The 27126-nt window shown below is 48.0% G+C and overlaps 1 protein-coding gene and 1 long non-coding RNA gene across 2 annotated transcripts; one reads left to right on the top strand and one right to left on the bottom strand.

Annotated features, from left to right (window-relative positions):
- Window positions 1-52: 52 nt before the first annotated feature.
- On the bottom strand, window positions 53-20556 carry LOC135823086 (nucleolar protein dao-5-like). Its single transcript, XM_065335915.1, has 21 exons — window positions 20188-20556; window positions 19097-19780; window positions 18389-18595; window positions 17630-17755; window positions 16679-16755; window positions 15902-16219; window positions 14430-14626; window positions 13940-14055; window positions 12017-12218; window positions 11719-11843; window positions 11298-11393; window positions 10284-10511; window positions 8202-8267; window positions 7827-7888; window positions 7736-7760; window positions 6632-6915; window positions 5302-5319; window positions 3783-4032; window positions 3253-3351; window positions 1939-2781; window positions 53-1052 (listed from the first exon to the last, which is right to left on the bottom strand). Exons 1-21 carry the CDS (start codon window positions 20275-20277, stop codon window positions 858-860), a joined length of 4308 nt encoding a protein of 1435 aa, XP_065191987.1. The 5' UTR covers window positions 20278-20556; the 3' UTR covers window positions 53-857.
- A 2192-nt stretch (window positions 20557-22748) lies between these two features.
- Window positions 22749-26014, top strand: LOC135822925 (uncharacterized). Its single transcript, XR_010554574.1, has 2 exons — window positions 22749-23003; window positions 24812-26014. It is a non-coding gene; the product is annotated as an uncharacterized LOC135822925 (long non-coding RNA).
- Window positions 26015-27126: the final 1112 nt, after the last annotated feature.

The raw sequence follows: 27126 nt of genomic DNA, 5'->3' as shown, positions 1-27126 counted from the left end.
TGACTCCCAGGTTCAATGTACTGAAAACTTTTAAAACAATCAAACACACGGATGTGATTAAAATAATTTTATTGTCGCCGCTGTGTATCGCCACTATGTACACTGAGTGAGGGATTGTGCAGGAGCAAACAAACAGAAGTTACAAAATACGTGCGACAAAGCCCCAGCCACGTGTAAGCGGCCGCGGTCGAAAGATACGCAAGGACATGCAGCTCCCAGAGAGTGGGTAAGCTGCCCCACTGGCATGGCTGATGGCCCGGATGCGTGCATGGCAAAATCGACTAGAACTCAAAAATATGGCAGCAACGCTGCAAGCCCGGAACAGCCAGCAGTCCGACCGGAAAAGAAATACGGAAAGTGATCTAGCGGAAGCAAATTGACTGCCAATACATTGAATACCCTGTCAGCAGTCAGTGCACTAGCAATATACACTGACCATGATTTATCAGCTCAGTCCAGCAACTAACAGCCCACTAACGTTCAGTACAGTGTGTGTGATCCATGCCGGCGGCACCGGCACGGGCATGGTATTACTATTAGGAGTCAAAGACACAGGAAACAGTGTACTCGTACTGCACAGATCTCAAATCATTGCACGCATGCTGTCGTTCCTATTTGCGCGGAGGCAAGTGACAGAAGATGCAAGGGCGGGGAAGAGTAAGCGGTACGCAGACTCAGCGCTACCTGACAATTGCACACACACACCCACACATGCACGCACGCACACACACACACACACACACACCCACACATGCACGCACACACACACACACACACACACACACACACACATACACGCCACATGGCCGTTTCCAAGTGCAGGAACTATGTGGCGGCATTGGTAAGTAACAAACTGCTTACTCGAAGGGAGCACCCTCCACATCCTGATCAATATGAATGCCGAGTTCCAGACGTAGCTTTGATGAGTCATAGCAATGCTTGACCATCATCACGGCCTGTTGATGGGGAAGTCCCTTCAGGGACTGCCCGTCCACCGACAGGATCTGCATCAGTGGGCGCAGGGCCTGGCACTTGGCTGCCGCTCCGCCAGGCTGCAGTCGGCACGCATTGAACACAGGACAGGCATTGTTAGTGCATGTGCATGACACACACACACACACACACACACACACACACACACACACACACACACACACACACACACACACACACACACACACACACACACACATATGCTGCCATGCTGGGTTGGCACATAGCTCAAACAACTATCCATGAGCAATGGGGATGGTTGACACTCTCACACGCAGCTCAGTTTACCCTACATGTAGGCCAAAGGCTACGAAACAAGATGTGTAGGAGTTGCATATTAATAGAAAGTATATTTTTCGCAGTAAAAGAGTATTTATTTGTAGAGCTTGTGTTGATACAGATTCCTAGGTTCAAACCCCAAGATGGGCAGTTAGTTACATTTTTTCTCTCCTTGCGTATTTTATATCTGCATGTTATTACCCTTTCCGTGAGTCGCTCATGAGTAATGTATGAGTCGTGTATGGCTAAACCCGTATTTACCCGTATGACTGCTGCTAGTGTTATTGTTCTAGAATATTAGCATAATTAACCAATCACAGTTCACAGCTCTGGAATATTCTAGAATTTCGTCGGCAACCGGTTTATATAAATTACTGATTGGTTGATGACCTAAAAACATGGCTGCCGTTCGCCGCGTTTTTTGTCTTCTTGCATTGTTCTTTTCTTGTGCTCTTTTCACTTCTTATCTTTACTTGCCGAGTGTGTAACTAATAATTCTGTCCTAACGAGTATTCGTGAAACCACAAATTGAGTGCTTTGTTTGAGTGTGTGAAATTGTCTCCGAGGGCCAGCTACTACATTGGTGGCAGCGGTGGGATTCGAACCCACGCCTCCGGAGAGACTGCGCAATTGTCTCACATTGGTTTGAACATCTGAGAGACTTACCACAATTTCCTTAATGCGCACAGCTCTCTGTTTGGTGTTGGCGCCGCCAGTGACAGCAATGCCCAGCTTGAGTCCGTTCTTCTCCACCAGAATGGTCTTGATGTCACCAAACAGGCCCGTGTAACCAGCATAGGTTTTACCCGGACGTGTACTAGGCGGTACCATGGCAACGTTCTGCTCCAGCCCGTTGCGACGTGGCGCAGCGTCGCGTAGTGTAGTCTCGGCCGACACTTGCGACCTATCCGGGAGTGCATACAGGTCACCTGCATCCGTTTCCAAGTGCTGGACATCGACGGCTTGTGTGGTGTGGTCGTCTTTGTTGTCTGCTTCCGGCAATCCGGGCTTCTCTTCCTCTTCGCTTTCCGATTCATCTTGATGCTGATCGTTGGTTGGTTGTGTGCCATGCTCCTGGGGTGTCGGGCCTTGGTCCATCTCTCTGTGCGATTGCTGTTGTGCGGGAGATTGTGGAGGCGTGAACACTGGGGGCGTGGAAGGCAATTCCACCTTCAACCCTTCTTGCTCGTCCTTGTCGGCTGGATCGTCAGCAAACTTGCTGGGCGGCGCATGCGCAACCTCATCCAGGGAGTCGTCGAGTGAATCTCGCCTCTTCTCACTGTCCTCGATTAGCAGCGAGGCACGGGGCTTGGGGCTCGGGCTTCTCTCGCCCACCTTTGGACTGCCTGTTGGTGATGATGCCTCCACATTCAGGCTACTCTGACGCGATGCAGACCTCGGCAGTGGCACCGGTGACGGCGCGAGCGTCTGCGGTTTCTGCACTGGGTTTAGCTTAGGCGAGGAAGACCCGACATCCACCCTCCTCGGCATCTTGGGTGAAGCTTGTATCTATCCAAAGACAGTAGAATGCAGGGCAAGATCACACATCACTTTAGCATGCAACTGAATATCCCCCCCCCCCCCCCCCCCCCCCGATGCTTCACATGAAGCCGGTATCAATGACTTGTAATTCAGCTCAGCTCAGCATAGCACTGTCTCAAGAAAAGTTCTACGCCTAACAGTTATGAGAATACCGTACATGCGTGTGACCTCGCTTGTGCCGTGCCCCGTTCTGCACGAAGACCGTTGGAAAACGCAGAAGTGAATCCCAAATATATCCCCCGGGAGCAATATGTGCATAGCCGCGTGACTAGAAATGATAATAATCATTCAATGTTGTTGATTGGACAATGCTGGAGTCGATCAAGATTTTCACGAAACTCTGCTGGCATTTTATGCACAACAAATGCCATACAGAATCCATCGATGAAGCCTACAGAAGTCAGTGTTCCTTCGAACACAGTAAGCCCTGGTCCTTACATGCTGGTGACGCGAGGCGGAGTTCATGATTGCCCTGACAGCCGTGCTTGGTGAGGGAGGTGGGCGCCGGTCAGCTGTCTTGGCTTCTTCGGCGACTGGCTGCACAGATCCGGCACATCCACACACAGAGAACAACGCTGACAGTGATCAGGTGCGTAGCCTAGCCTGCATGTTGCACAGGAGGTATGTGCGTACTCGGACCCCTTCTCTCCCTCTGAAATGAACGCAGCTTGCTATGCTGGTCGACGAAAATCGCATGGATCATGGTACCAAGTACATGTACATGCATATGTCCAGTGTCGGTTGACTTGCGATTTTGGCTTGCCCCCCCCCCCCCCCCCCCCCCCAATTGAATGATGTTCGTTTCAGGGAAGACAAAAAACTTCCGTGACGACCCAATATCAAATTCTAGGACTATCAGACACAGCCAACTGTAAGACCCCTGGGATAGCTTGATCATGGAATATGGACGGTTTGGATAATTGTCAATGTACAGGGAAGGATCGAAAGGATTAGAGAACGAGACGTACCGATGCCCGACCCGGATTAGAAACATTTGAGACTCTCGAAGTTGCCTTGGGGCTATGCGGAGGCGAATCGTCCTCCTCTACAATGGTCTGCGGTACGCTGTCCTCCATTGAGACCTTCCGCTGGCCACTTTGCGAGGTGCGAGAGCCTCGTCTCTGACGGGAATCGTTTGTGTCGTCTTCGTCTGATCCCTCTCCATCCGGCTGTACGCTGGTGGATGATTCCATGGACAATGAGCGTGGCATACCATGTCTGCAGAACGATTGCATTCACCAAACCAGTTGAAAAGAGATTTAAGTTCAAGGAAGACAAATTGGCACAAGTAGTACAGACATCGCTGGTAAACTCGATGAGGCCATTCTGACCATATCCCTTCAAAATTGGCCCAGTATGTTGGTGATGTGAGATGGATAGAGGGACTTGTTTTCTGCTGCTCATAATAATTATCATGAGTGTACTCACATTAAGTTATACATGTATACATGTATAGAGTACTGTAGAACCGGTAATTTCAGCGACTATTAATTTTAGCGTTTTCCCATTGCCATCCGGTTAGCGACGTTTTATTTTAGCGATTTGCAGCGATTTTACTCACGGATCACCAGTGCACTACTAATGTCTCAACGGATTAGCGACTTGAAACTTTAGCGAAAATGAGTCGATCGCTAAATTCGCTAGGGTTTTTACGTCGCTGAAATGACCCGTTCTACAGTAATGGCACTAAAGCATGGCATATGAGATGTCACCAGCAACTTCTGTGCTGATGATCTGAAATATGTCACGAATGTATATGTACTTCTTGAAGCAGTATTGTAATATGATATTTTGCTGTGTCTGCACCATAGTATACATTGCATCAACGTTGACTACGGTATGTCAGTCCTTGCACCGTGCAACTCAACCAAAATAGGAGCATTATGCAGTGGGGTGCTCTGGTGCTTGAAGAATGTTCAATGCCCCAGGGCTTTGTCACCCAGCAAGGAGACAGGATTATGTGAAATATGAAGCTATGTTTCATTGGACTTCCTCCTCTCCTTGTCGTGTGGGATAAGAAACAAATTGAAATTTTAGATGGTGGCAGGGTGGCTCAGATTCAATTCCATAGGCTTTACTTCCCCGCATCCCAAGCTTGTCCAGGTTACCGTAATTCCGCGCATATAAGCCCATGGGCTTATGTGAAACAATGCAGTTTGGGGATAAAATATCATCAAAACATGTTCGTTTTTTAGCCAATGGGCCAATATTCGAATTTTGAAGGTTCATGAAAAAGTAGAAGTCCGTGCTCATGGTCAGTCTACCATACTCTACTGGTAAACTGCACTGACCTGCTGTACCATGGTAGGAAGAGTCCATTTTGTGAAAAATTCTACTTGACACTTGAGTTGCATTTGTGTCTGTTTATTAGCCCATGGGCTTATAAACGGAGGTGGGCTTATATCCGGATATAGGCCCATAGGCTTATATGCGCGGAATTACGGTAGGCTTTAGCTAAATTGTCCCTGACTGGTCAGAGCTGCTTACCTTACAACGACCCGTCGACTGTACATGGCAGCATACATAGAACACAAAGAGAAAAGACAAAACCGCGTAAGTGAGAGTAAAACTAGGGTACCCCGTAAGGAGACCATAGGTCTGTGGGGACTGCCCTAGAGAAATATGAATATGAATAATAAAAAATAAAACTTCATAACTTGAGGCTCGCAAGCGACACATCAAGAGAGGACGGCCGGAGTAGGTAGAGTTCATGCAGGAGAGATCTATTCACTACAATGGGTACGTGCAGTAAAATGTCATGATCACTGTAACTGAACTCGGATGGTGAGCCAATATAATATTATGATGACGGTATAAGATCTGGTTACGTTGGTGGACAGTTTGTCATAACTCGTAACATTTTGTCTTTTTCCGGTTTCTTCACCATAATCACTGTAACTGTAACTGACCAATCCGATCAGTACTGAGTACTGTAGTGGGGTGCAGGCGTGTAGCCCCGCCGTTGGAGGGGGTCTGGTTGGGGGGGGGGGGGTCCAGGGGTATTCTATGTGAAAATTTTTAAATGAGGGTGCAAAATCCTGCATTCTGGGCACTTTCGGGCGATCGGGCGGAAAAAAGTTATCCGGCCGGACTGGCTGCTACGCCCCTGGGGTGTAGGCCTGTCGGAAGACTGGCAGTGTAATGAGGACAGTAATGTGGGTACCGTATTATCTGTAATATATGCACAGTCTCCAATAATAGCACGTCTCCAATAATAGAACACCTTGGGGCGGTATTCAAAAAATAACGTTCTCAGTCTCCATTATAAGCACACTGTGTACATTCATTATCTGTACCGGCAAAAAAACCCTGAAATGTGTGTGTCTGACATGAATTTGGCATGGCAACATGCCTCTGAAATGAGGTTGAAATAATAATGGAACAGTCTCCAATAAAGGAACGTCTCCATTAATAGCACGGGGCGGAGGTACATTGAAAAAATAAAGGGCCGTGCTTATATTAGAGATAATACGGCATATGGACCAGTCTGAAGACTGGCTGCAATGCACCAATGCTGTGGTCACACCCCAGGCAGTAGCCATGCAGCACAAAGCTATACATCGGGTTAAATATACAATGCACTCTATGTACACATGTCCCATTCCCAACGACCTCGCTAGGTCTCTAACGACTGCCATAGATAACTGAGAGCAGCGAATTCCCCACGAACCGTCACCTCATGATCAATGGTGTCCTGCACTAGCTTACACCTAAGCTTAGACAGAAGCACCTTTCCAACCTATTTTTAAAATTTTTTGTTCAATTCAATTTCATAGCATATGTAAGTAATGCTAATAGGGAGCAACTCCAGACTTACATGCTTCCAGGATTGATCTTATTCCTCCTGGACACCAGCGTCTCGGCGAGCATCATGGCCGCTTGGTTCTCCTTGGGCACCATGTCGGCCACCGGCGAGACCCGTTCCTCGTTAACGCTGGTTGGCTTCAGCTTGGCGGAGGCCAGGATGTCAGCCGATATGCCACGGCTGATCGGGATGGTCGTCGGCTCGTCACCGTCGTCCACTGATCTGATCTTCGCCGGCATCTTCTTACGGTCCGGCATGGGGCTCTCGTGGCCAAACTCTTCTTCGTACACCCTCAGCTGGAATCCAGACAATACCAAACAAAAGTCATGCACCGAAGTAAGGTTATATATTTAGGGGTTACTCAATCTGCGGACAGCATATCTAGGGGTTATAGTGTCAAGAGGTTGGTCCTTGGTCAATGGTCACATGACCTTTATGCATAGTTCATGTTACTGGACAATGTCACATGACCTTAATGCATAGCTCATGTTACTGGACAATGTCACATGACCTTAATGCATAGCCCATGTTACTGGACAATGTCACATGACCTTAATGCATAGCTCATGTTACTGGACAATGTCACATGACCTAAGTCCCATGCATAGTTAATTTCCTGGACAACTTCACTTGAAAATGTCAATCATCCATGCAACATGTGACATGACGAAGGAAGAGCCTTGAAGTCAATAAATAACGACAAATGACGAAGGCTCTGGGTTAAATTGGATCCACTCTGCCCACAGCGAAGTGCAGTATGTCGTGGGTGGACCCCTTTTGTTGCATGTAGGCGTGAATTGTCAATGCCAAGAGTGGATCTCCGACGAGGATGGCCAAGTCCAGTCACTACTGGCAGATATATGCTTTGAGTTTATCACCGTAGGCTAAACAGACAAGATGAATGGTGATCATGCACTCTAGTGTGGAGCAGCACAAGTACACAGGTGCGTCTAGGTGGCCATGAAGTCGAGACCCTAGGTCGGCGGAGCTCCCTAAACCTCACCACCACCGCCACGCTTCAGGTTGTGCGTGGTTCCCCTAGCTGCATCTCATGTTTGGCATTTAAGTGGTCTTTGTAAAAAATAAAAAAATAAAACACAGACTGAGTGAAGATACCTGAGTTCCTCCCATTCCATTGACCCCCCCCCCCCCCCCCCCCCCCCCCCCCACCCCCCCCCCCCCCCCCCCCCCCCCCCCCCCCCCCCCCAGCGGTGTGCTGTCCTCCTTTTTGCTTGTACTTGGCTCAGTTTCCTCTCGCTCCTGCAGCGTCTAGGTATCCACAGATTCAAAAGAAACATGCATGCACCTCATCAGTCTACAAGATCAGCAGAAGTATTTCCACCATCAGCACTGCATTGACTGTGTCGATGGAGACTGCAATGGACTGGTTGCTCTGTGTGTTGGAAATGAAAAATTGTGCCGCGTTAATGGCCAATGAAAATCGTAATGGTCACCTCCATCGCCTGTATTTGATAATGTCTTCATTCCTATATGAGCGCTACGTGTAGGGTGACTCATGTCTTGTGCACCAGCCCCCTGCTGTCACCGTAGACAAAAGAGAGAAACTGGTCACAGGCATTACCTTCATGACTTCTTGAGCCTTCCTTCCCTGCGTCGGTTGCAGGCTGCTTGCCGGTGTTGAGAATGTCTACCCACACACACACACACACACACACACACACACACACACACACACACACACACACACACACACACACACACACACACACACACACACACACACACACACACACACACACACACACACACACACACACACACACACACACACACACACACACACACACACACACACACACACACACACACACACACACACACACACACACACACACACACACACACACACACACACACACACACACACACACACACACACACACACACACACACACACACACACACACACACACACACACACACACACACACACACACACACACACACACACACACACACACACACACACACACACACACACACACACACACACACACACACACACACACACACACACACACACACACACACACACACACACACACACACACACACACACACACACACACACACACACACACACACACACACACACACACACACACACACACACACACACACACACACACACACACACACACACACACACACACACACACACACACACACACACACACACACACACACACACACACACACACACACACACACACACACACACACACACACACACACACACACACACACACACACACACACACACACACACACACACACACACACACACACACACACACACACACACACACACACACACACACACACACACACACACACACACACACACACACACACACACACACACACACACACACACACACACACACACACACACACACACACACACACACACACACACACACACACACACACACACACACACACACACACACACACACACACACACACACACACACACACACACACACACACACACACACACACACACACACACACACACACACACACACACACACACACACACACACACACACACACACACACACACACACACACACACACACACACACACACACACACACACACACACACACACACACACACACACACACACACACACACACACACACACACACACACACACACACACACACACACACACACACACACACACACACACACACACACACACACACACACACACACACACACACACACACACACACACACACACACACACACACACACACACACACACACACACACACACACACACACACACACACACACACACACACACACACACACACACACACACACACACACACACACACACACACACACACACACACACACACACACACACACACACACACACACACACACACACACACACACACACACACACACACACACACACACACACACACACACACACACACACACACACACACACACACACACACACACACACACACACACACACACACACACACACACACACACACACACACACACACACACACACACACACACACACACACACACACACACACACACACACACACACACAAGAACAGGGCGGTGGCTGCTAAAGAGAGAGGGTAGTAACCTCAATCATAACTTATCTGCATGACAAGGACCAAATATCTTTTGCGAGCTCTTTGTCAGATCAGTTCGTCCAGATCATTGTGGATAATCAAACATGTTTGCTGGCACATGCTCAGAAGCTGGCTAGAAAAGCAAGGGGAGAGGTGCCAAGGACCTATAGCTTGCCATTCTCTCCAGGCAAACATGCTCCAAGGAGAGAAAAATATGACCACAAGCAGCATAAACAATTCTACACAACCAAATCCAATGACATTAGCAGCAATGCCAGCACCCACAGTAACAGCAGAAGCCAAGAACAACAAGCAATGGCACCACGACCAATACCCACATTAAGCCTGCCCGGTACTTGAGCAACACCAGCACCCGCACAAGGAGAGAAGCACAGCAGCTAACAGTTAGAAAATTATCAACACACACACACACACACACACACACACACACACACACACACACACACACACACACACACACACACACACACACACACACACACACACTAATAAGGACTTACCACGTCACTATTCATGGTGCTTGATCGTGGTGTGTTCATTCCGCCCGGGTTCACCATCATACTGTCCATAGTGTCAGATCGACGGTCACCCCCACCGCCGGGCTCCTCTTCACTCTCCGATCCGCTCACGTAGGCATTGTGACCGAACGAGGATGCATTGAACGGCGCATAATCCACCAGGCTATCCTTTCGGCTCGGCGGAGGCGGCTTCGACTTCGGTTTGCTCTCCTGGAAGTTGTTAAAGGGAAATGGTTTCAATTACATTAAAGGTTCCACCATAGCAAAAATCTGCAAGATTCAGTTTGTTTGATGGGTCACGGTCCTGTCACAGTCGGAACAATCTAACACTCGCCTCCAGAGTTTTTGTTAGAAATTTATACTGGTATCTCACAGCCACATCCAACACCCACGCACTTTGCACACAGCCTCTTGCCTAAAATAACACCGCTGGCCACCTCTAGCCCTGAAACCTATACAGCCCCGCATTCTCACACAGCTTGTCATACAGCGCTATAAGACCCACCCTCTCATGGCATATATATATACCGGCATGGTCGGCACCCCATCCTCATGTTGCCTGATGATTGCGAGAGCATGAAACTTGAAGTAGCAGCAAACAAGCCTTGATTGTCCTCGTGGTTCTGTACCGGTATCTCACATGTGTTGCATGACATTGGTCCATGACAACTCCACCCAGCATCATTGGGCACTTTGAACAGCTCAGTCTAGTCATGACAGGAGCCACAGTAGTGCTAGTAGAATGGGTGTCGCAGAATCATCGGGTGAAGTGTGTGCAAGGAGGCATGTGCAAACGTGTAGGACAACATGGGTGTCTCACTGGCTCTGATCTTAGATCTGCAGAGCACCCGGGATTTTCTTGTCCAGAAAATGTGTAGGGGTGACATCACCATGACATCATGCATGGTGTCCATCGAATAGATCACTTTCATCCCCCCCCCCCCCCCACCACCACCACCCTCCTAATTAAAGACTGTTGCGCTGATGCACGCGTACCTCTTTTATTTCTTCCAAATATGGCAAGATCAACTCCTCGTAGCGATCGGTGTCACGCTGCCCGACCACCGCTCGGATCTGTTGCAGGAGATGCTTCTGCACGAACATACCACAAAGCGTGCGCACGAACACACACACACACACACACACACACACACACATACACACACGGATCGTATTTTAAGGTGAATCGGGCTGTGGCGCTGATTGTTTCCACGCTGCATTGCACACATCTGAATGTTGCATGGACCAACATGTACACAGGCATGCTGAGCAGTGGTACCTTTGTACATCAGCTACACCAAGTTCAGAACAGAAGTGGCTGGAGAAAAATCGATCACATGCATCACCAGTGGCCCAAAGCCGAACATCAATACGAAGACCAGTTCAGTTGCAGTGAAAATCCCCCGCATGAATATACCTTTTCTCTGGTATCAAGCAATGTGCTGAGAGCCATGACCATTTGCTTGATGCTGAGATTACGCTCGACGTACTGATCCAGGTAGTAGTTGAGCGTGAGCAGATCTTCACTGCTTAGAACCAACGCTGCAGAAAGCATAACACAAGCCATCGCCCATCTTGTAAATACCCAAGGTGTATTGCGTGAACAAGTCATATAGAGGCACCAAAAACACCACTCAGCCTCCGCTCATTTGAGCGTGTATCCATGAGGTTGGATTTCTCTGCCCAGAACCGTACAAACTATCCGTAAGACTAACCTGCATTCTTCTCAATCATTGCACGGGCTGCCGCTGGACCCAGTTTGTTAGGGCCGACGCGGGACGGGGCCACTTTGGGTGACGCCTGTGCCTGCTGAGCCTTCCGCTGACTGGCTAGAAGCCCGGGCTGTGCCAACTGGACAGTTTGCTGCGCAGGCTCCCTCTGCAGTGGGGCAGGCTCGTTTGCCACATTGCCTGCCTCCTGTGACAGGTGCAAGGAAACACAAACTCTCGAATGTAAGTATGCATATCAGAGTGAAGCTGAAGCTAGCACAACATAAGATTTTCATTACAGATATAGGTGGTATTTAGATTGTAAAAGAGAAGATGATGAACTGGAGTAAATTTGATTGCTTGACACGTGACCTTGCATTTTCCTGCCACTGTATCTTCGACTTGAACTGGGGGGGGGGGGGGGGGGGGTAAGTCGGACAATCTGTAAGACTGTGTTGTTACATGTTATGGCGGTAAGCGATGAACAGTGGTGGAGGTGCTGTAGCCTTGGTGCCAGTCTAGATCAGCCTCTTTTTCCCCAGCCCAACACCTGCTCTCCCACCCGCTGGTGTGTCTGTGGATGGCGGCAGGATTGGAGGTACATTTTGGCTACATCCAGTCGATCAACACCAGCTACAGGAGCATCGGAAGGTATTCTAGTGTGGTACGGTCAGCCATCTGCAGTACAAGTTACTCATGGAGGAGCCGGGGTGGCTGAGCTGACATTTTTGGAAATTTAGAGCCCAGATCAGTGCATGTTATTTATTCACAGTGTACCTGGGGCAAAGAGTGGTACGATCAATACCGTAGTGACCGACTGTGTCCGACGCCACTGAGCTACTGAACTATACAACCTTGTATAACCTTGTACTTCCTCCGCGTCATCGAAATTGTCGCAGTTTGACTTTTGATATAAAACGGGGTATTTACTCACAAGCACTCGTACCAGAGGCAAGGAATCGGACATAGGCGATAGTCATCAGTATAGGGTGACGGCAAAGTTCTATTTTCTGTTATTGGAAGCTGGAATTTTTGAACTAGACGCAATTTCTTCGCTGATGTCGCTGCGATGGTAATTTCGACTCGCTGAGATCAGTCAGGCGTTGCAGCCTGCACATTTCTCGTGCTTATGGCCATTCACTCAAGCCTCATCACTGTTTTACCTTAGCTGGGGTGAGAATGACCTCGTTGAACAAGTGGCAGCGCTTTGAGAAACATCGAGGGGTCAGCAAACTAAATGCCTGCAACAGCGATAAAATTTGTCGCTCTGGCTGAGACACTCATGTACATGATTGTGTACCTGCAAGCGCAAGAGCCGTGTAGACTCTACACGTAGTGCTAGTGATGCACGCGCAGGTGCCGTACCAGTGATGCTGAAAAAAGGGCGCGCTGGACCTGATACTGTACTAGTGATAGTACACTTACCTGCATGAGCTGTGACCACACAGCTAAAATAAATAGGCATGCCACGGCTAAAAAAAGTTCATTTCAAGATCGAGGTGATTCCGCGGACGGTAATCAACCGACCTCGCAACGATCGTGTATTGAGACTAGGCTTCGTTGGTGGTGAAGTAGAAATCATCCAGAGCTAGCAGCCGACAAGCATAGCAGCTCTTGTCTTGTGGAGAAAGTCAAAGCGTTTGAGATGAGGCGCGACCAACTTTCAACCTTCCTTGAAATATTTCGGAACGATATTTTTTGCGTCCATTGACATCAGCGACGACGAGGACTTCATCTCTGCATGAAAACTCTTAGTCCAACTGTCCTGGAACGTTACTCTAGTCTTCAGACTATCATATTGTGTAATAAGTTTTGAATGGCTTAGCTTATGGAGTTGTCAGTAACAAGTGACAAGTCAGTAGTCAAACTGCGACAATTTCGATGACGCGGAGGAAGTATGTTACAGGGTGTTGCAGAGTCTTTGCTTACCAGTTGTTCAGAGAGAGGTGACGGCATGTCGGTATCTTCAAAGCTGCCCGAATTGCGGTAGGAGTTGCGATGCTCGCTATTCTTACGTGCCGGATCACGGAGCGAGTTGCGTTGCACTGGGTGAAGAAAACATACCCCATACATGTTAATGAAGGGCGTGTATGTGCATGTGTGTATATGTGTGTGTACATACAAGTCACATACGTGGAAGAACATGACATTGTCCACATCGACCCCGCAATACAGATGAGGGCAACGTTGCTCACCATAGGCATAGGATGAAGCTATCAACGGGGACTTGCATGGCTGGGAAGCGCACCCACTATAGTCGTTGCAAATATGTAGTGGGCAGCAGTTGAGCTAAATCGTGCTCTGTGGCATTCCGAAGACCCGTTACCACCCAATACCATTTCAGCTAAGGCAAACACAGCAATGATGTCATAGTCCAATACATTATGACATCATAAGTATATCCATTGTGTATACTCACATGTGGATTCTTGCTCTTGCAAATCCACAAGATACGCTGGCGTGGTCGATCGTGGACCCAGCGCCACTGCCTGAGATATGGTCGGCTCCGGGTCATAGTTGGGCGCCGCAGCGGCCATCTGAGAATCCACCATTGGCGATGGAGTTCGCCGATCGTCAAACGAGTCCTGTGAAGATGCCGTGCCCGTGCTCGTGCGGCTGTTGAGCAGGAAAAGACGTCGCCAAATATCACACGCACTGTTAATAAAATCCTGAGAGTCTGCACCTGTGAATACCCTTACTGTGGGGTCCACTGATGGCAGAAACTCAGGTCACGTGGTGTTCACGTCTCATGTTCCCAGCCAGTTTTAGCGAGCAATGGAGGTGTGAACAATGGCACTCCCTTAGGGAGCATCTCATAGGTTCGCATTTTTTTTCTAAACGTAACGCATTTCGAAACGGGGGTAGGGGGGTAACGCCCTTTTCGAATAGAAAAATGACAGTTCGCACATTTCCTGGATGTGTACATACTGTGCATGCAGTGCATGTGCTAGATCGCTTCAGCAAAATGAGCGTGTTTAGGTGTAGAGCTATGTCACAGTATGTGCCTGTGTTTGGAGATCAGCCTTGCACTGCATGCATACAGGCTACTCAGAGGTGTCAAGTGTCACATCAGCATCATCAAACTGTGTACCTGGCCAGCTTTTACAGTACACAGTGGTTGTGGGGGAACTCTGTTTATGTGCTTGTACATGTCATTTCTTGTACTCAGTACTTAGATGCAGTACTGTATGCCATTCACTTTGACATTCATGTGCATACATGTGCATGGACATGCATGGCATGGACATGCACAGTACATAATTATACATGTACATGTATTAGATCCACACGGAAAATGTGCGATAAGACTTTCAAATAGAGGGGGGAGGTAGGGGGGGGGGGGGGGGTAAAGTCTATTCGAAATGCGTTACGTTTACAAAAAAAGTGCGAACTTATGAGATGCTCCCTTACAGAAACCTGCTGTGCGAGTCACCATGGCAGTTATCCGCACTGCGTTCACACTAGTCTGCGTTGGTGGGCAGGAGAAACCATTTTCCTCTTTTCAAGGACTGACAGCAGATGTCGTATGAATAGTCACGTGACACATGCATCTACACCACTGTCACCACATGACCAATGCAGCTAGCTGTCACATGACCAAAGAGGATTCAATCACATGGCCGATGTACCTATAAATTATCACATGATCGATGTACCTATATCACATGACCATGCGTCTACATGTATATCACATGACCATGTACCTATATCACATGACCATGCACCTATGCCACATGACCATGCATATATACCACATGACCATGCACCTGTATCACATGACCATGTACCTACATCACATGACCATGTACCTATGTCACATGACTAGTGCAACAAGGTCACATGACTAGTGCAACAAGGTCACATGACCAAAGAGGCTTCCTCCCGGCTTACCTCAGCCTCTTGGATCTTTGTGCAGCCACCGGTCTGTGATTCTCTCTTGCTGCTGCTGTCGGCGCCTGTCTGTGCTGTTGCTGCTGATACTGCTGTTGCTGCTGGTACTGCTGTTGCTGCTGATACTGCTGTTGCTGGTGTGGTGCTTGTTGGCGTGATCCTGGATCTGAGGATGCCGACGAGGCACGTCGACCCATCAGGAAGTCCGTGGCAGCCTTGCTCTGGGCCCAGTTGGGACTGGTTTGGTCCTGGGGTGTTATTGGACGGATGGGGATCTTGTTGATGGGCCGTACGGTCATCACCAACAGCTCATTGGCCCTGTTCATAGACATGGAAGAGTGTGGGATGTCCTTGATATTACTTTGATGAACATTTTAATTTGCTGTCGATGATAGCTAAGCGTTCAGCCCGCTCTATCGATGCCACAGCCATGCTCGGCTACTGCAACGTATTACAACGCGAAATAGCATCGTCTGCTGTAATGTCTACCACGAGAACACTGAGAGTGTGGTGACCTTAGCACAGTCCATAGTGCCAGGAAAGCTGAGCAATACCCTGGACGTACAGTTAGCTGTCTTCTCTTTTACTTGCACAAGTCACACTTGCCATGCCAGGGTTTTGCTCAAATAAAATCTTTGACAACATGTTACTAGATATGTTATGGAAATATTCCTTCCCAGTACACTGCAAAATAAAAGGGCATGTGTTCTGAATGCTATCAGGAACAAACTGTTTTTCAGTGCCTAGCATTGGAGGATGCATGTGAACTTCTCTTACTGGAGGATTTCAGCCGCTTCGTCATGCTTCAGTGTATTGCAAATTAGCCCGTTGATGTCCAAGAGCTGATCACCAACCTGGGACAGAGCAGCAACACAACAGCAAGAGCAAGAGCTTCCTGTTAGGCATGTCCACCAGCAACTCAGCCATAGTGTATGCTGTCAGGGGCAAGCATTCCTGGACCGCACGTGTACGAACGTCGTGCCCCACCAAGAGATTAACGTACAGAAGAGATAGTGTGGGCGTGAAGTACATGTAGGTTTCAAATTCTAAACATCAAGCAGTGTCCATGTATTTGCCAACCCCACCACCGCGTGATCTTGTTAGCTAGTGGGTGGCTCTCATTGCCATGGGGAACGAGCGGGAAATACGAATAGTGAGTATGTACAGGTCGTAGCATAAATACACCTATTACATGTACACTCTCTCCCGATATTCAATCATGTGGTAAGGATCTGGGAATAGACCTGATGACACTGGAGATCGGTATTTGCTCCTAATAACACTGCATGTAGACACCGGTTAACACGCTGTACTCGCACAGTACTGTCGGGCGCCGAAAAAGGAACAGGCTAGAATTTCACCAAGCACAGCATACACCAATGTTTACACAGTGACTCGACTGTGCGTTGTTATGATTGTTAGGACGTAATGTCGCACAACTTTAGCTCTACTGTGTGTGCACGCACTTATCTTTTTGCGAGTCTTCTCTGTCGTTTACAGATTGCATCTTCTCAGTTTTTCTTCTCAGTTTTTCTTCTCAGTTTTTTTTCTACTTTGTGTATTCTACTTGAACTAATAAACTACTTGTCTCTTGTCTACCGAACCTAACATGCATTGACCAAAGTACATGAAACTTGCTGATAAGAATGGCATAGGCCACGAGGTTGACCCCCCCCCCCCCCCCAGTTCTTCGGCACCTGACACAGTACTGTAAAGCGTGTAACTTACCAGAAGGCCATAGTTGTGTGAGAGTGAGTTGAGCTCCACGTGCGTGACGTATATGCCAAGGCCATGCTCGACACCGCCACGAATACTGAGTCCCAGCGGCACATTTCCATCGGTTGCAATGCTGACCTGCAGAACACGGTGAATGGAATACTTTACAGCATCAGCTGAAATAATCAAAGGATTTCCCACGAGAGAACTTGTGTTACTACTAATGTAAGGGTATACAGCACGCATATAGCTCATATGAAAAATAAAATAAGGGCCATGCATCTGTCGACGCCGCTGAGCCAGTGTGTTTTGTTAACAGGCATGAGATTGGTTCAGCTGGTCTAGCCATGCCTAACCCACTAGTCATTCTGGAACATTGTTTCACTGCCAAGCAAGTCATGTGTGATCATTGCATTAATCAGTACACTGCATGTGAAGCCATAGTACCACTGGACCCATTGAATACTGGTTCCACTGGTTCATGCGTCATGGCATGATCGACCATATAACTTAGACAAAAGGTGCATTCAGAGGCTACAGGGGTTTCTGCTTTCTCACCTGTGTTCAAACGTGTATTCAAGTGGCTGTGTAGATGACTTGTGATGGTTGGATTAGGGGAGGGGGATGCAAAGCTGAAAAGTTCTCCATTTGCCCTATGGTTGGCATTCCGTTAAAAAGGACACAAGTCATTGAGCAGGGTGTACAGCATACCGCTGTGAAACGCCACTGTATTCAGTACTTTCCGGTGCTCGCATACAAGTACAGGTATACCTTTTTCGTTGCTTGACTGGGCACGTCAATGACCGGCTTCAGGAGGTTTATTCCGCTGCGATACTCCGGTGGCGGGGCGGTGGGCTGCCGATTGCCGTCCAGCCACACGTACTGAAGCAGCGGGTACTGGTCGCTCGGATACTCGTTGGGCTGGAGGACGTTCAGGCGGATCTTCTTCACCTTGCCCGTCGCGCCAGTCGTCAGAACCTACGCATCGGATTAGCAAAGCCGGGGATATTGCGTGCGTATCAGAATGAGCAACTAGCCCACAATACCGAGGCATATCGACATTCACTCCTACCAGCTTTCATCAAGCTCAGTAACACACATTACACGCATAGTCCCATGTACAGCGTATACATATTATAATACTGTGACTTAACTCGGATGGAGAGCCAAGGATTCAAAAAAATTTTAAAGAGAGGACCAAACGGATATCTTGTTAACTTTTGGTCCTCTCTTTTTTAACACTGTGACTATAACCACATATCGATTCAGCTTGTCCTCTGTATTTCGACTTTTCGAGTCCAAAACTGTGACCATTCTTACTTTTTTTTTAATGTAGTATGTCACAAATGATCAGCTGAGTGTCATTGAGCTGTAGACTGTGTAGTGCAGTATAACAGAATACACGTGTGTGCCTGGTCATGGTGGTGTTATGGGTGTTCATTGATTTGACCAATGATTTGACCACCAACTGCAACCCACCTTGACTGCGTCTTCGTGAGTGATGCTCTCAAAGCTGACGCCGTTTGCCTTCATCACCATCTGCCCGGACACCATTCCATTGCGCTCCGCATCGGAACCTTTCTCGACCAGCGACACGAATATACCCAGGCCATGTTCCTTTCCGCCGCATATGTCGAAGCCTAACGCCAGATCAGCGTCAGGCCGGACCTGGAGTTTCGTCGGTTTCAGCTTGGGCACGCGCCTCTGCCCTGCCTGACGGGGCTGAGCAACGGGTTGTATCCGTTCTTGGCTCGTCGATGGTGTGTGCGCCAGTGGGCTGGTCGGCGGTCCTGGTTGTCGGAACTGTGCGTTGGCTGCTCGTTCTGCTCCACGCCGCCCACTACCACCACCACCACCACCACCACCACCACCACCACCACCACCACCACCACCACCACCGCCGCCACTGCTACTAGCGCTAGAAGACCTCGAGGAAGGTGCCGAGCCCGAGCCCGGGACGAGATGATGAACGACCAGTAGCTTATCGAACGCTTGATACTCGCTCTCCGGCAGCAGTGTCCGGACGTGCGCGAGAAGCTCGCGTTTGGCCACCGTGTTGCAGACGGGAGAGAGCTGCTCGACCAACGCCGCGACATTAGGCTGCTTGCGGTACAGAGCGATTGCGCCGAATAGTCGTAACTGCTCCTTGTCAGTGAGATGAATCTACCACACAACAGCAAGAGCACGACCGAGCAAAGCCAAAATTGTCTTCCAACTATTACTTCTCCATTATGGAACCAATGTTTATCAGAACAAAAACAAGCGGGCTAGGCATGTGTATCGCTGAAAGAAGACAGTTATTGCGATAGCAAACCACTGCATTCCATCTTGAAAAGATTGACTCGACAAAACATATAAACATAGAGGTCTTGATAGAGGTCTGTCGATCAACTCAACCTCGGATCAAGACACAAAGACTGCGGAAGACCAAAGGGATCCTAGTTTCGGCGAACGCTTTGTAGGTGGACCAAGAGTTCACAACAGTAGCAATATGCATGAGGTAACAATGCCTCTTGAAGAGCTATGCGCTAGAGCTTGAGTAGCTCATGAATATTATGTGATGCCCTCACCTGCGCCATCGCCTGGAGGCGCTCGACGTTGGCGGTCAGTTGCTGGTGGTTGCGCGTACTCGCAACCTGGCGCTGCCTTCGCGAAGACATGGTGGCTTCGGGCGGCACAGAATGGTCTTCGCTGATTGCCTTACTCTTTCGTGCGTTCCCCTCCGGAACAACAGCAATGGACACTTGCCGAAGTGGCCCAGAACTTTGACATGGAGGGTGTGGACACCTTCTTGCCTCACTCCCCAACGAACAGCACCATGTGGAAGAAACTCTCCTGACTAGTATCTAGCTTTCCCGAATGTCCTTCTATCCACCATCCAGCATTCTTTCATGAGCCCCGTGACTGAACTATCGCTCCATGGCTTTCGTCCGTGACTACAGCTGATTCTGTTTGCGTCTGGCGTGGAGGAGCTGTTCGCTACTGGTGATTTTTGAATTCCTTGACTTCGAACGGTGTCTTGATCTGTACAGTGGTATGTGTAAATCTGACGATCGCCGTATCGCCCTCGCAGAGTAGTCATGGTATTGGCAGTGCATTGAAGTACATGGATCAGACATACACAGTAGATCCATACTGCAACATGTCATTGGTATGTATGAGTCTTGACAACATCGCAGAAATGACAACAAAAATGATGCACTGTGGCAGGTACGAGCATTATGCACATGCAGTGCAGCACAGGAGCGAAGGACCACACTTGGACTGGACAGTTGGAGTAAAAATCAGCCCCTGCCTGTTCTGCGGTGGGCCTCTTGGCAGTGCCAGGTCCGGAGAGAATGCTACAGTGACAGATCAGTTTAGATCTACAGTACATGTGCGCATAAGAAAATAGTACATAACCCATTGATGCAGAGACTGTACTGCACAGTACATCCATTCTGAGATCCAGGATTTGAGCCTGGTGGTAGTATCGTGTCAGTATTTGCAACATGCCAGCAGCACTGACATTCTGCCCGTCGATATCGTAATGAACGGTGGCCCGGTCCAAATCTACATCATGGTGTCAGTTACAGCCTAGCTGGTGAGCTCAGAGCTGCAGCGTGATGGCGTATCTACCAGCTGTAGGGGTAGGTGTAATGGCAATGACAAAGACAGCACTACATTGTAGTATTCTTCTAACCATGAATGTGACCCACCCGCATGCCTCCTGCCTGGCGAGACGTACAGTCATGGTTGCACGCGGTGTCCAACTAGTTGTACATGTCCTCTCCTCTCATGCTCTCTCACTGTGAGGAGACTGGGGCGGTACGAATTAGTTGATACTGACGGCCGCTGCCCCTCCGTCGCCTCAAACAGCTGATAAGACTTCATCGTGATGATCATGAGTGAGGGTCATAGTCATAAAGTCATAGACAGGTTGTACACTAGTCGCAGTCATCAAACATTGCCTGTTCATTGCCTGCTCATTACCGTGGCGGTTCGCTTTCTCTTATGATCGTTCCTGATTGCTTTGATGTCATCATTTTTTTTGCCTCGCCTCCTTCCTTCCTTCCCCCATATGAGTAATAGCAACGAAGCCTCGGAATGTTCCGTCTCCTCAGGACACTCCTTTGTTTGGTGCATGTTGCATCCGTTTGCATGGCCTTGCAGAGTCCTTGGAGTTTGTTACCGGTAGATCTACGTCCGAATATCGACGCTTTGCAGAAGATGATCCAAGCCAGGGTGTAGAGCTACATGACTTGTACTACTCTCTGATCCAGACTTCTCAGGTACCTTTCTGACCGATCACGATCACTAACTTTAACGCAGTTGCGGTAGTCACTTGGACCTTTCTCGGACTTTACGCTGAATGCCACTACCGCCGTTGAGATGGCAAGTCTGCAGCTAGGCTGGCCTATCTTTAGCCTACAAAGTACAAGAAGTGTACACAGATAAGAGGGACATGATTGATGAGACTGTGTTACTCAGGTGCACGGTTTTCGTGGACTTTTTGTAGACTCAGTACTAACCTTAGGCCTTACTCGGCGGGTTTACTTTTCACGACTCCCAGATCCCTGGTAGATCTACTAGCAGTAGCCATGAACCTTCAAAAAGTTCATGCATTGAATGGAACCGTGCATGGAAAAGAAGCTGCTCGGAATCGTCGTTTGACTCAGTGTGTAATCTTCGTAGCCTTTTCTGATTCTCCCTAGTTCGAGGCGACGGCCAACGGGCTCTCGAGTCCGAGTGTAAACGCTGCCCCAGAAGCTGCACCGCGGGGCAAACACCAGAACAGTCTTCCTGGTGAAACATCGGCTGGCAGCTAGCAGCCTGCAGTATTTGTGGCTGCCTTCGTCTTCGATCCAGTGGCAGTGTAGCCTGTACTGTTATGTAGTGTAGGAGGCTGTCCTTGGCTGGGATGGAGTACTAATATCACAAGCATGTAGCACATGCACAGGGAATCTGAGGGAAACCTCGAGTCGTTATCTTACTAGATTTTAGGGATATTCCCAAAATGACGTCGTGGTTGCGCGATCAAACTCCCGAGCACAATCAGTCCATGCGCCAAGGGCCAAAAATGACCCGAATCTTTATGCAAAATGAAGATGACGACGCCGCTTTTTTCGACTTTTTCTGGGACCAATTTTGAGCAGAATCACCATTTTGATCGTCTTCGATTTGGCATGGAAGACTTTCATGAATGCTATTGTAACTTGGCCTGCTGAGGGCTAGGATAATCCCTAAACAAAATCTGGAAGCCGTTCCGCCAGAGATTGTTCCGTCATGTTGCAGCAGAGCCACTTTTCTCAATTTTGCGTCGTCCAGAATTTATGATTTTTGGATGCTAAAATACTTGATGGCGTGAGAACCAAAAAAGAACTACCGGACACCGCCCAGACCTCAGGTATGTATAGTCCATTGTCCTAGGCTGCTCATAAAGCAAAAATTGTCTTGATAGTAACTTGCCCAAAAATTTGGCGAATTTTTCCTAATACCCTAGTTGCCAATACACGAGAATCACGAAAACTAGTATGGCTGATGGATTTCTGATTTTCTTCTCGTAAACTTGAGGACAATTATCTACGATGTTACAAATATTAATGGGTGTTTTGAATGTGAACAGATACACTTCAAAGGGCTGATCGCGTTCTCAGATCAGCTGCAAGCGAGGGTCAAAATTGTAGTTCAGAGCGATGTCCATTGAGGCTCTTCACCCGATTTCGCAGTTCATACATGGTAGTCATGGGAAGTTGGGTAGAATTAAATAAGTATGTATGCACTCTTAATTACTCCATAGACAAAGATATGTTCTGGAGTCTCCTGGTGTTCGGCAGGCGCAATTATTACCTTCATCGTTTCTCGGTGAATTAACTCACTCCACCATTCCACACTGCACTCTTAGCCGACCCACGCCGCGTGCACATCACCAACACAATGGTGACATTCCTGTTGAGATATTCCTGCCCCGTAAACCGAGAAAAAAGGACAGCACTGCAGTGAACAGACCCTGACAAGAGGACCATATTGTAATGGCCCATGCGCTTATACACACGCTTTTGCCGTATTTGTAACTTTTGCAGGTCAATTGGTCTCACATAGAGGCGCATGTGCTTGTAGTTGTGTTACCGGTATCAGGGTATGGAATGTGGAAGCTGCGCATTAAACCCTGTAAAGATGGCATATGGTGGACCCTGTGGTATCAGCGTGTCGTGGCCCGTGGGATTGGGTTCACCTACGAAGTACAGTAGGCATCGGTTATAGCGTGGGTGTTTGAAAAACGACTTTCTATTCTTATTTCCGATATTTCTTACACACGATAAACCAAGTGTGACATATCACGCGCATGTACACGGAGTCAGGAAGATCATCGTACATACAATGTAGTGTTACAGTGCATGCGGCTGGGCATAGTCACACAGGCTTACCATGTGGCTATGCAACATGAGTTACATGACCACAACAGTTGAACCTGCAGCACTACGACCCAACGCGAGTCAGGTCGGAACTGCATTGGACGGATGTTATTACTACAGGCGATATACTTTGTACTAATCTGGTATGTTTTGCTACACAAAGTCCATTCTTAGGACCGATATATTCTACTGTACTATAAAATTGCTTGTAAGAATAAATGTGCATTTGAAATCCATGTTATGATTATGAAAACATGAGAGTTCATTCTTGTAGGCAGTATATTCTTTTACACGACCACACTATAACCGATACGCACTGTACAAGTAGGGCTGAAACGATTATACCGATTACTGTAGAACGGGTAACTTTAGCGACGTAAAAACCCTAGTGAATTTAGCGATCGACTCATTTTCGCTAAAGTTTCAAGTCGCTAATCCGTTGAGACATTAGTAGTGCACTGGTGATCCGTGAGTAATAAGTAGTAATACTAGTACTTCAAGTAGTAGTACTAGTTAGCACATGTTTTATGATGTTCTCTCGTACTAGCACTCATAGTACACGGTAGTGATGGTTTGTACATACAGTAGTAGAATGCAGTATCAAAATGTGTACAATGAAGAAAAATGCATATCGCTAAAATAAAACGTCGCTAACCGGTTGACAATGGGAAAACGCTAAAATTAATAGTCACTAGAATTACCCGTTCTACACTACTCGGTCATTGCTCAATAATTCCTCACAATGAACTTTGATGCTTATGACTTGGTGTGGCTTTTCATTTTGTTTTTGTCCATGCAGGAGTCGGGATTATGCCGTCTACTGAACATTGTTGCATGCGTTCCTATAGAGCAAGCTGGCTGCTCTCCATCTTGATTATGGACCTCAAGTGTGGACCCAACTGGTCAGAGAAATGAAGGAACAATCGTCATGGTGTACTCTCAGGCCAAGGATATGCCTTGTGAAATGTGCCATATGCAGTTACTAGAGGGATTGTCTCGTTCCTTGCAAGCTGTTCGGTCACAGGCAATACTGTCACATCCCATGCACGGCTGAACTGGTTAAGAGTACGTGCACACCCGTCTTGTCCTTTGCCGAGGAACGTGGTCCAGGGTTTCGAACACAGCACGCTGACCATTTACAGCTCGTTTGTAGTGGATTGTGTGAGTTTGGTCTGGAGGGATTCGTAGCCGTGTTTAAACAAGCCACTGGCGACAGATTTTCAGTGCCTCTGTCTTGGTTGAGGTTTTTCCAATCATATTCTGTGCACATATGGGTATCCAAGTGCCTATCGAGTATCATGGTCAATCGTCATGGTCACTGCATACAGATCCATGTGGCTCTCGAATATGGACAACAGTCTATAGACAACGATCTTCTGTTTGATTGCCAGGCCTGGTGATGTTGTCCTAATTTGGTCACTCTATCTTATGCCGGCATTCAGTGTGTAAATGCTGGTGCTGGCTAGACTGTGAAGTATGGGGAATGACACATGTGCTTTTCTCAAGATGCTCGTGTAGAATTCATTCCCTTTGACCGAAAAGCTTGTGTTTCCGGATCCTGTTTGTAGCTGTACACAATTGTTAATTTGTTATTCCTCCGTTCTTCCTTGTGGTTAACTTTCGCCTCCGACTATCCCTAACCATCTCATTGGTGCGTCTGTCCATGACGTGGCTGGTTGGCATCGGAGTTGGGCACTGCCCTGTCATCCACTGGCATAGTGTTGAACCTAACTGACTTGTATATCACATACTAGCTGGAAGTTGTTTAAATTAAAGGGTTCAGTTCCAGTCTTTTAGTAGCTTTACCATTTCTATTAGTTAGCTATTTCCTTTACTCGGCCTTAGGACACTTTCTTCACCATACACTGTGTTTCTTTGGCCGTAAAAGAGGCAGTCTGCACTTGTATTGAGTTTCCTCATTGTGAAGGAGATGGAAAAGAAAGCACACATATAGCACTTCCTGCCTGTGTCTCGGCTATAAGCACTTTTAGTTGCTACAGTACCATGTGGTTGACTGAAACCAGGGTGTGCCAGATTATTGATCAAGAATGCATGCTGCAGCTGGGCTGTTTTGTTCCTTTTCTTATGTAGATCTACATGTACAGTGAAGGAATCGAAATTGCATGTAACGTGCAATGTGTTTGCAAGTGAAATAATGTAAAGTCCCCCCCCCCCCCCCCCCCCCCCCGGGAATACCTGCGCTCGAATGTACTATCATGTGGTCCATGTGCATGATCATGATAATTGAATTGGTTCAGCGCTGTATTCTGGTGTATGTGCTGAAGTCGTTTACAGGTAGAAATTGACGGGGGCACACCAAGTTCTTTACATTACATGTACATGTACAGTAGAGCCTCGCTTTAAAGGGGAAGTTAAGCCTGGAATCAAATTTTCACCAGTTGTAGTCTTCGGGGTGCTGAGTCCAATGGTCTCTGTCCGAGGAAGCTGAGACGCTTCCTTCCTCCTTTATTCCCAATCGACCTCGCGCACTTCCACCGAAACTGGGTGGCCCTACTAGATGGGGATTTGTATGCAAAACGTCACTAAAAGCGCCATTTCGTTCTTATAAAAGTACGGATGACCGCGATTGGCCCATATGTTGTACTACAGTAAGATCGGGCGCCGAAGAACACCTTGCCGAAGAACACCCAGGCTGGAAAACCGGCAAAATTTAAGAACAGTCCAGGCTAGAATTATCAGATTTAAGAACACTTTTAAAATTTGGAACATTGTACATGTATGGGAGGTGAGTACATGTCATGTACACGTGTAAACAGTAACTGCTACATGTACAGTCATTCCCATTTACGACACCCACTAGTTTAGAAGTACTACATTGCACTACATGTACATGTACATGTAGTACATGTACATGACAAACGTCATGACGTCACTCGACTCGCCGCGCGCGTGTGAATAAGAACGGTCTGGCTAGAATCAAAAATTTAAGAACTTTCCTAGGCTGCGCTCGAGCCCCTGCGTTCTTCGGCGCCCGATCTTACTGTAGTAGTCTTTTGGACGCTGAGTCAACTGGTTTTGGTCCGAAAAGGCTGTGATGTAGCATTCAGCCCTTATTCCAACTTAAGTTATAGCATGTTTGAGCGAGTTTCTATC

This window comes from Sycon ciliatum, chromosome 8 (assembly GCF_964019385.1).
Source record: "Sycon ciliatum chromosome 8, ocSycCili1.1, whole genome shotgun sequence".
Classification (NCBI taxonomy): domain Eukaryota; kingdom Metazoa; phylum Porifera; class Calcarea; order Leucosolenida; family Sycettidae; genus Sycon; species Sycon ciliatum.
The sequence above is the reverse complement of the archived record's forward strand: the minus strand, read 5'-3'. Positions and strand labels throughout refer to the sequence as shown.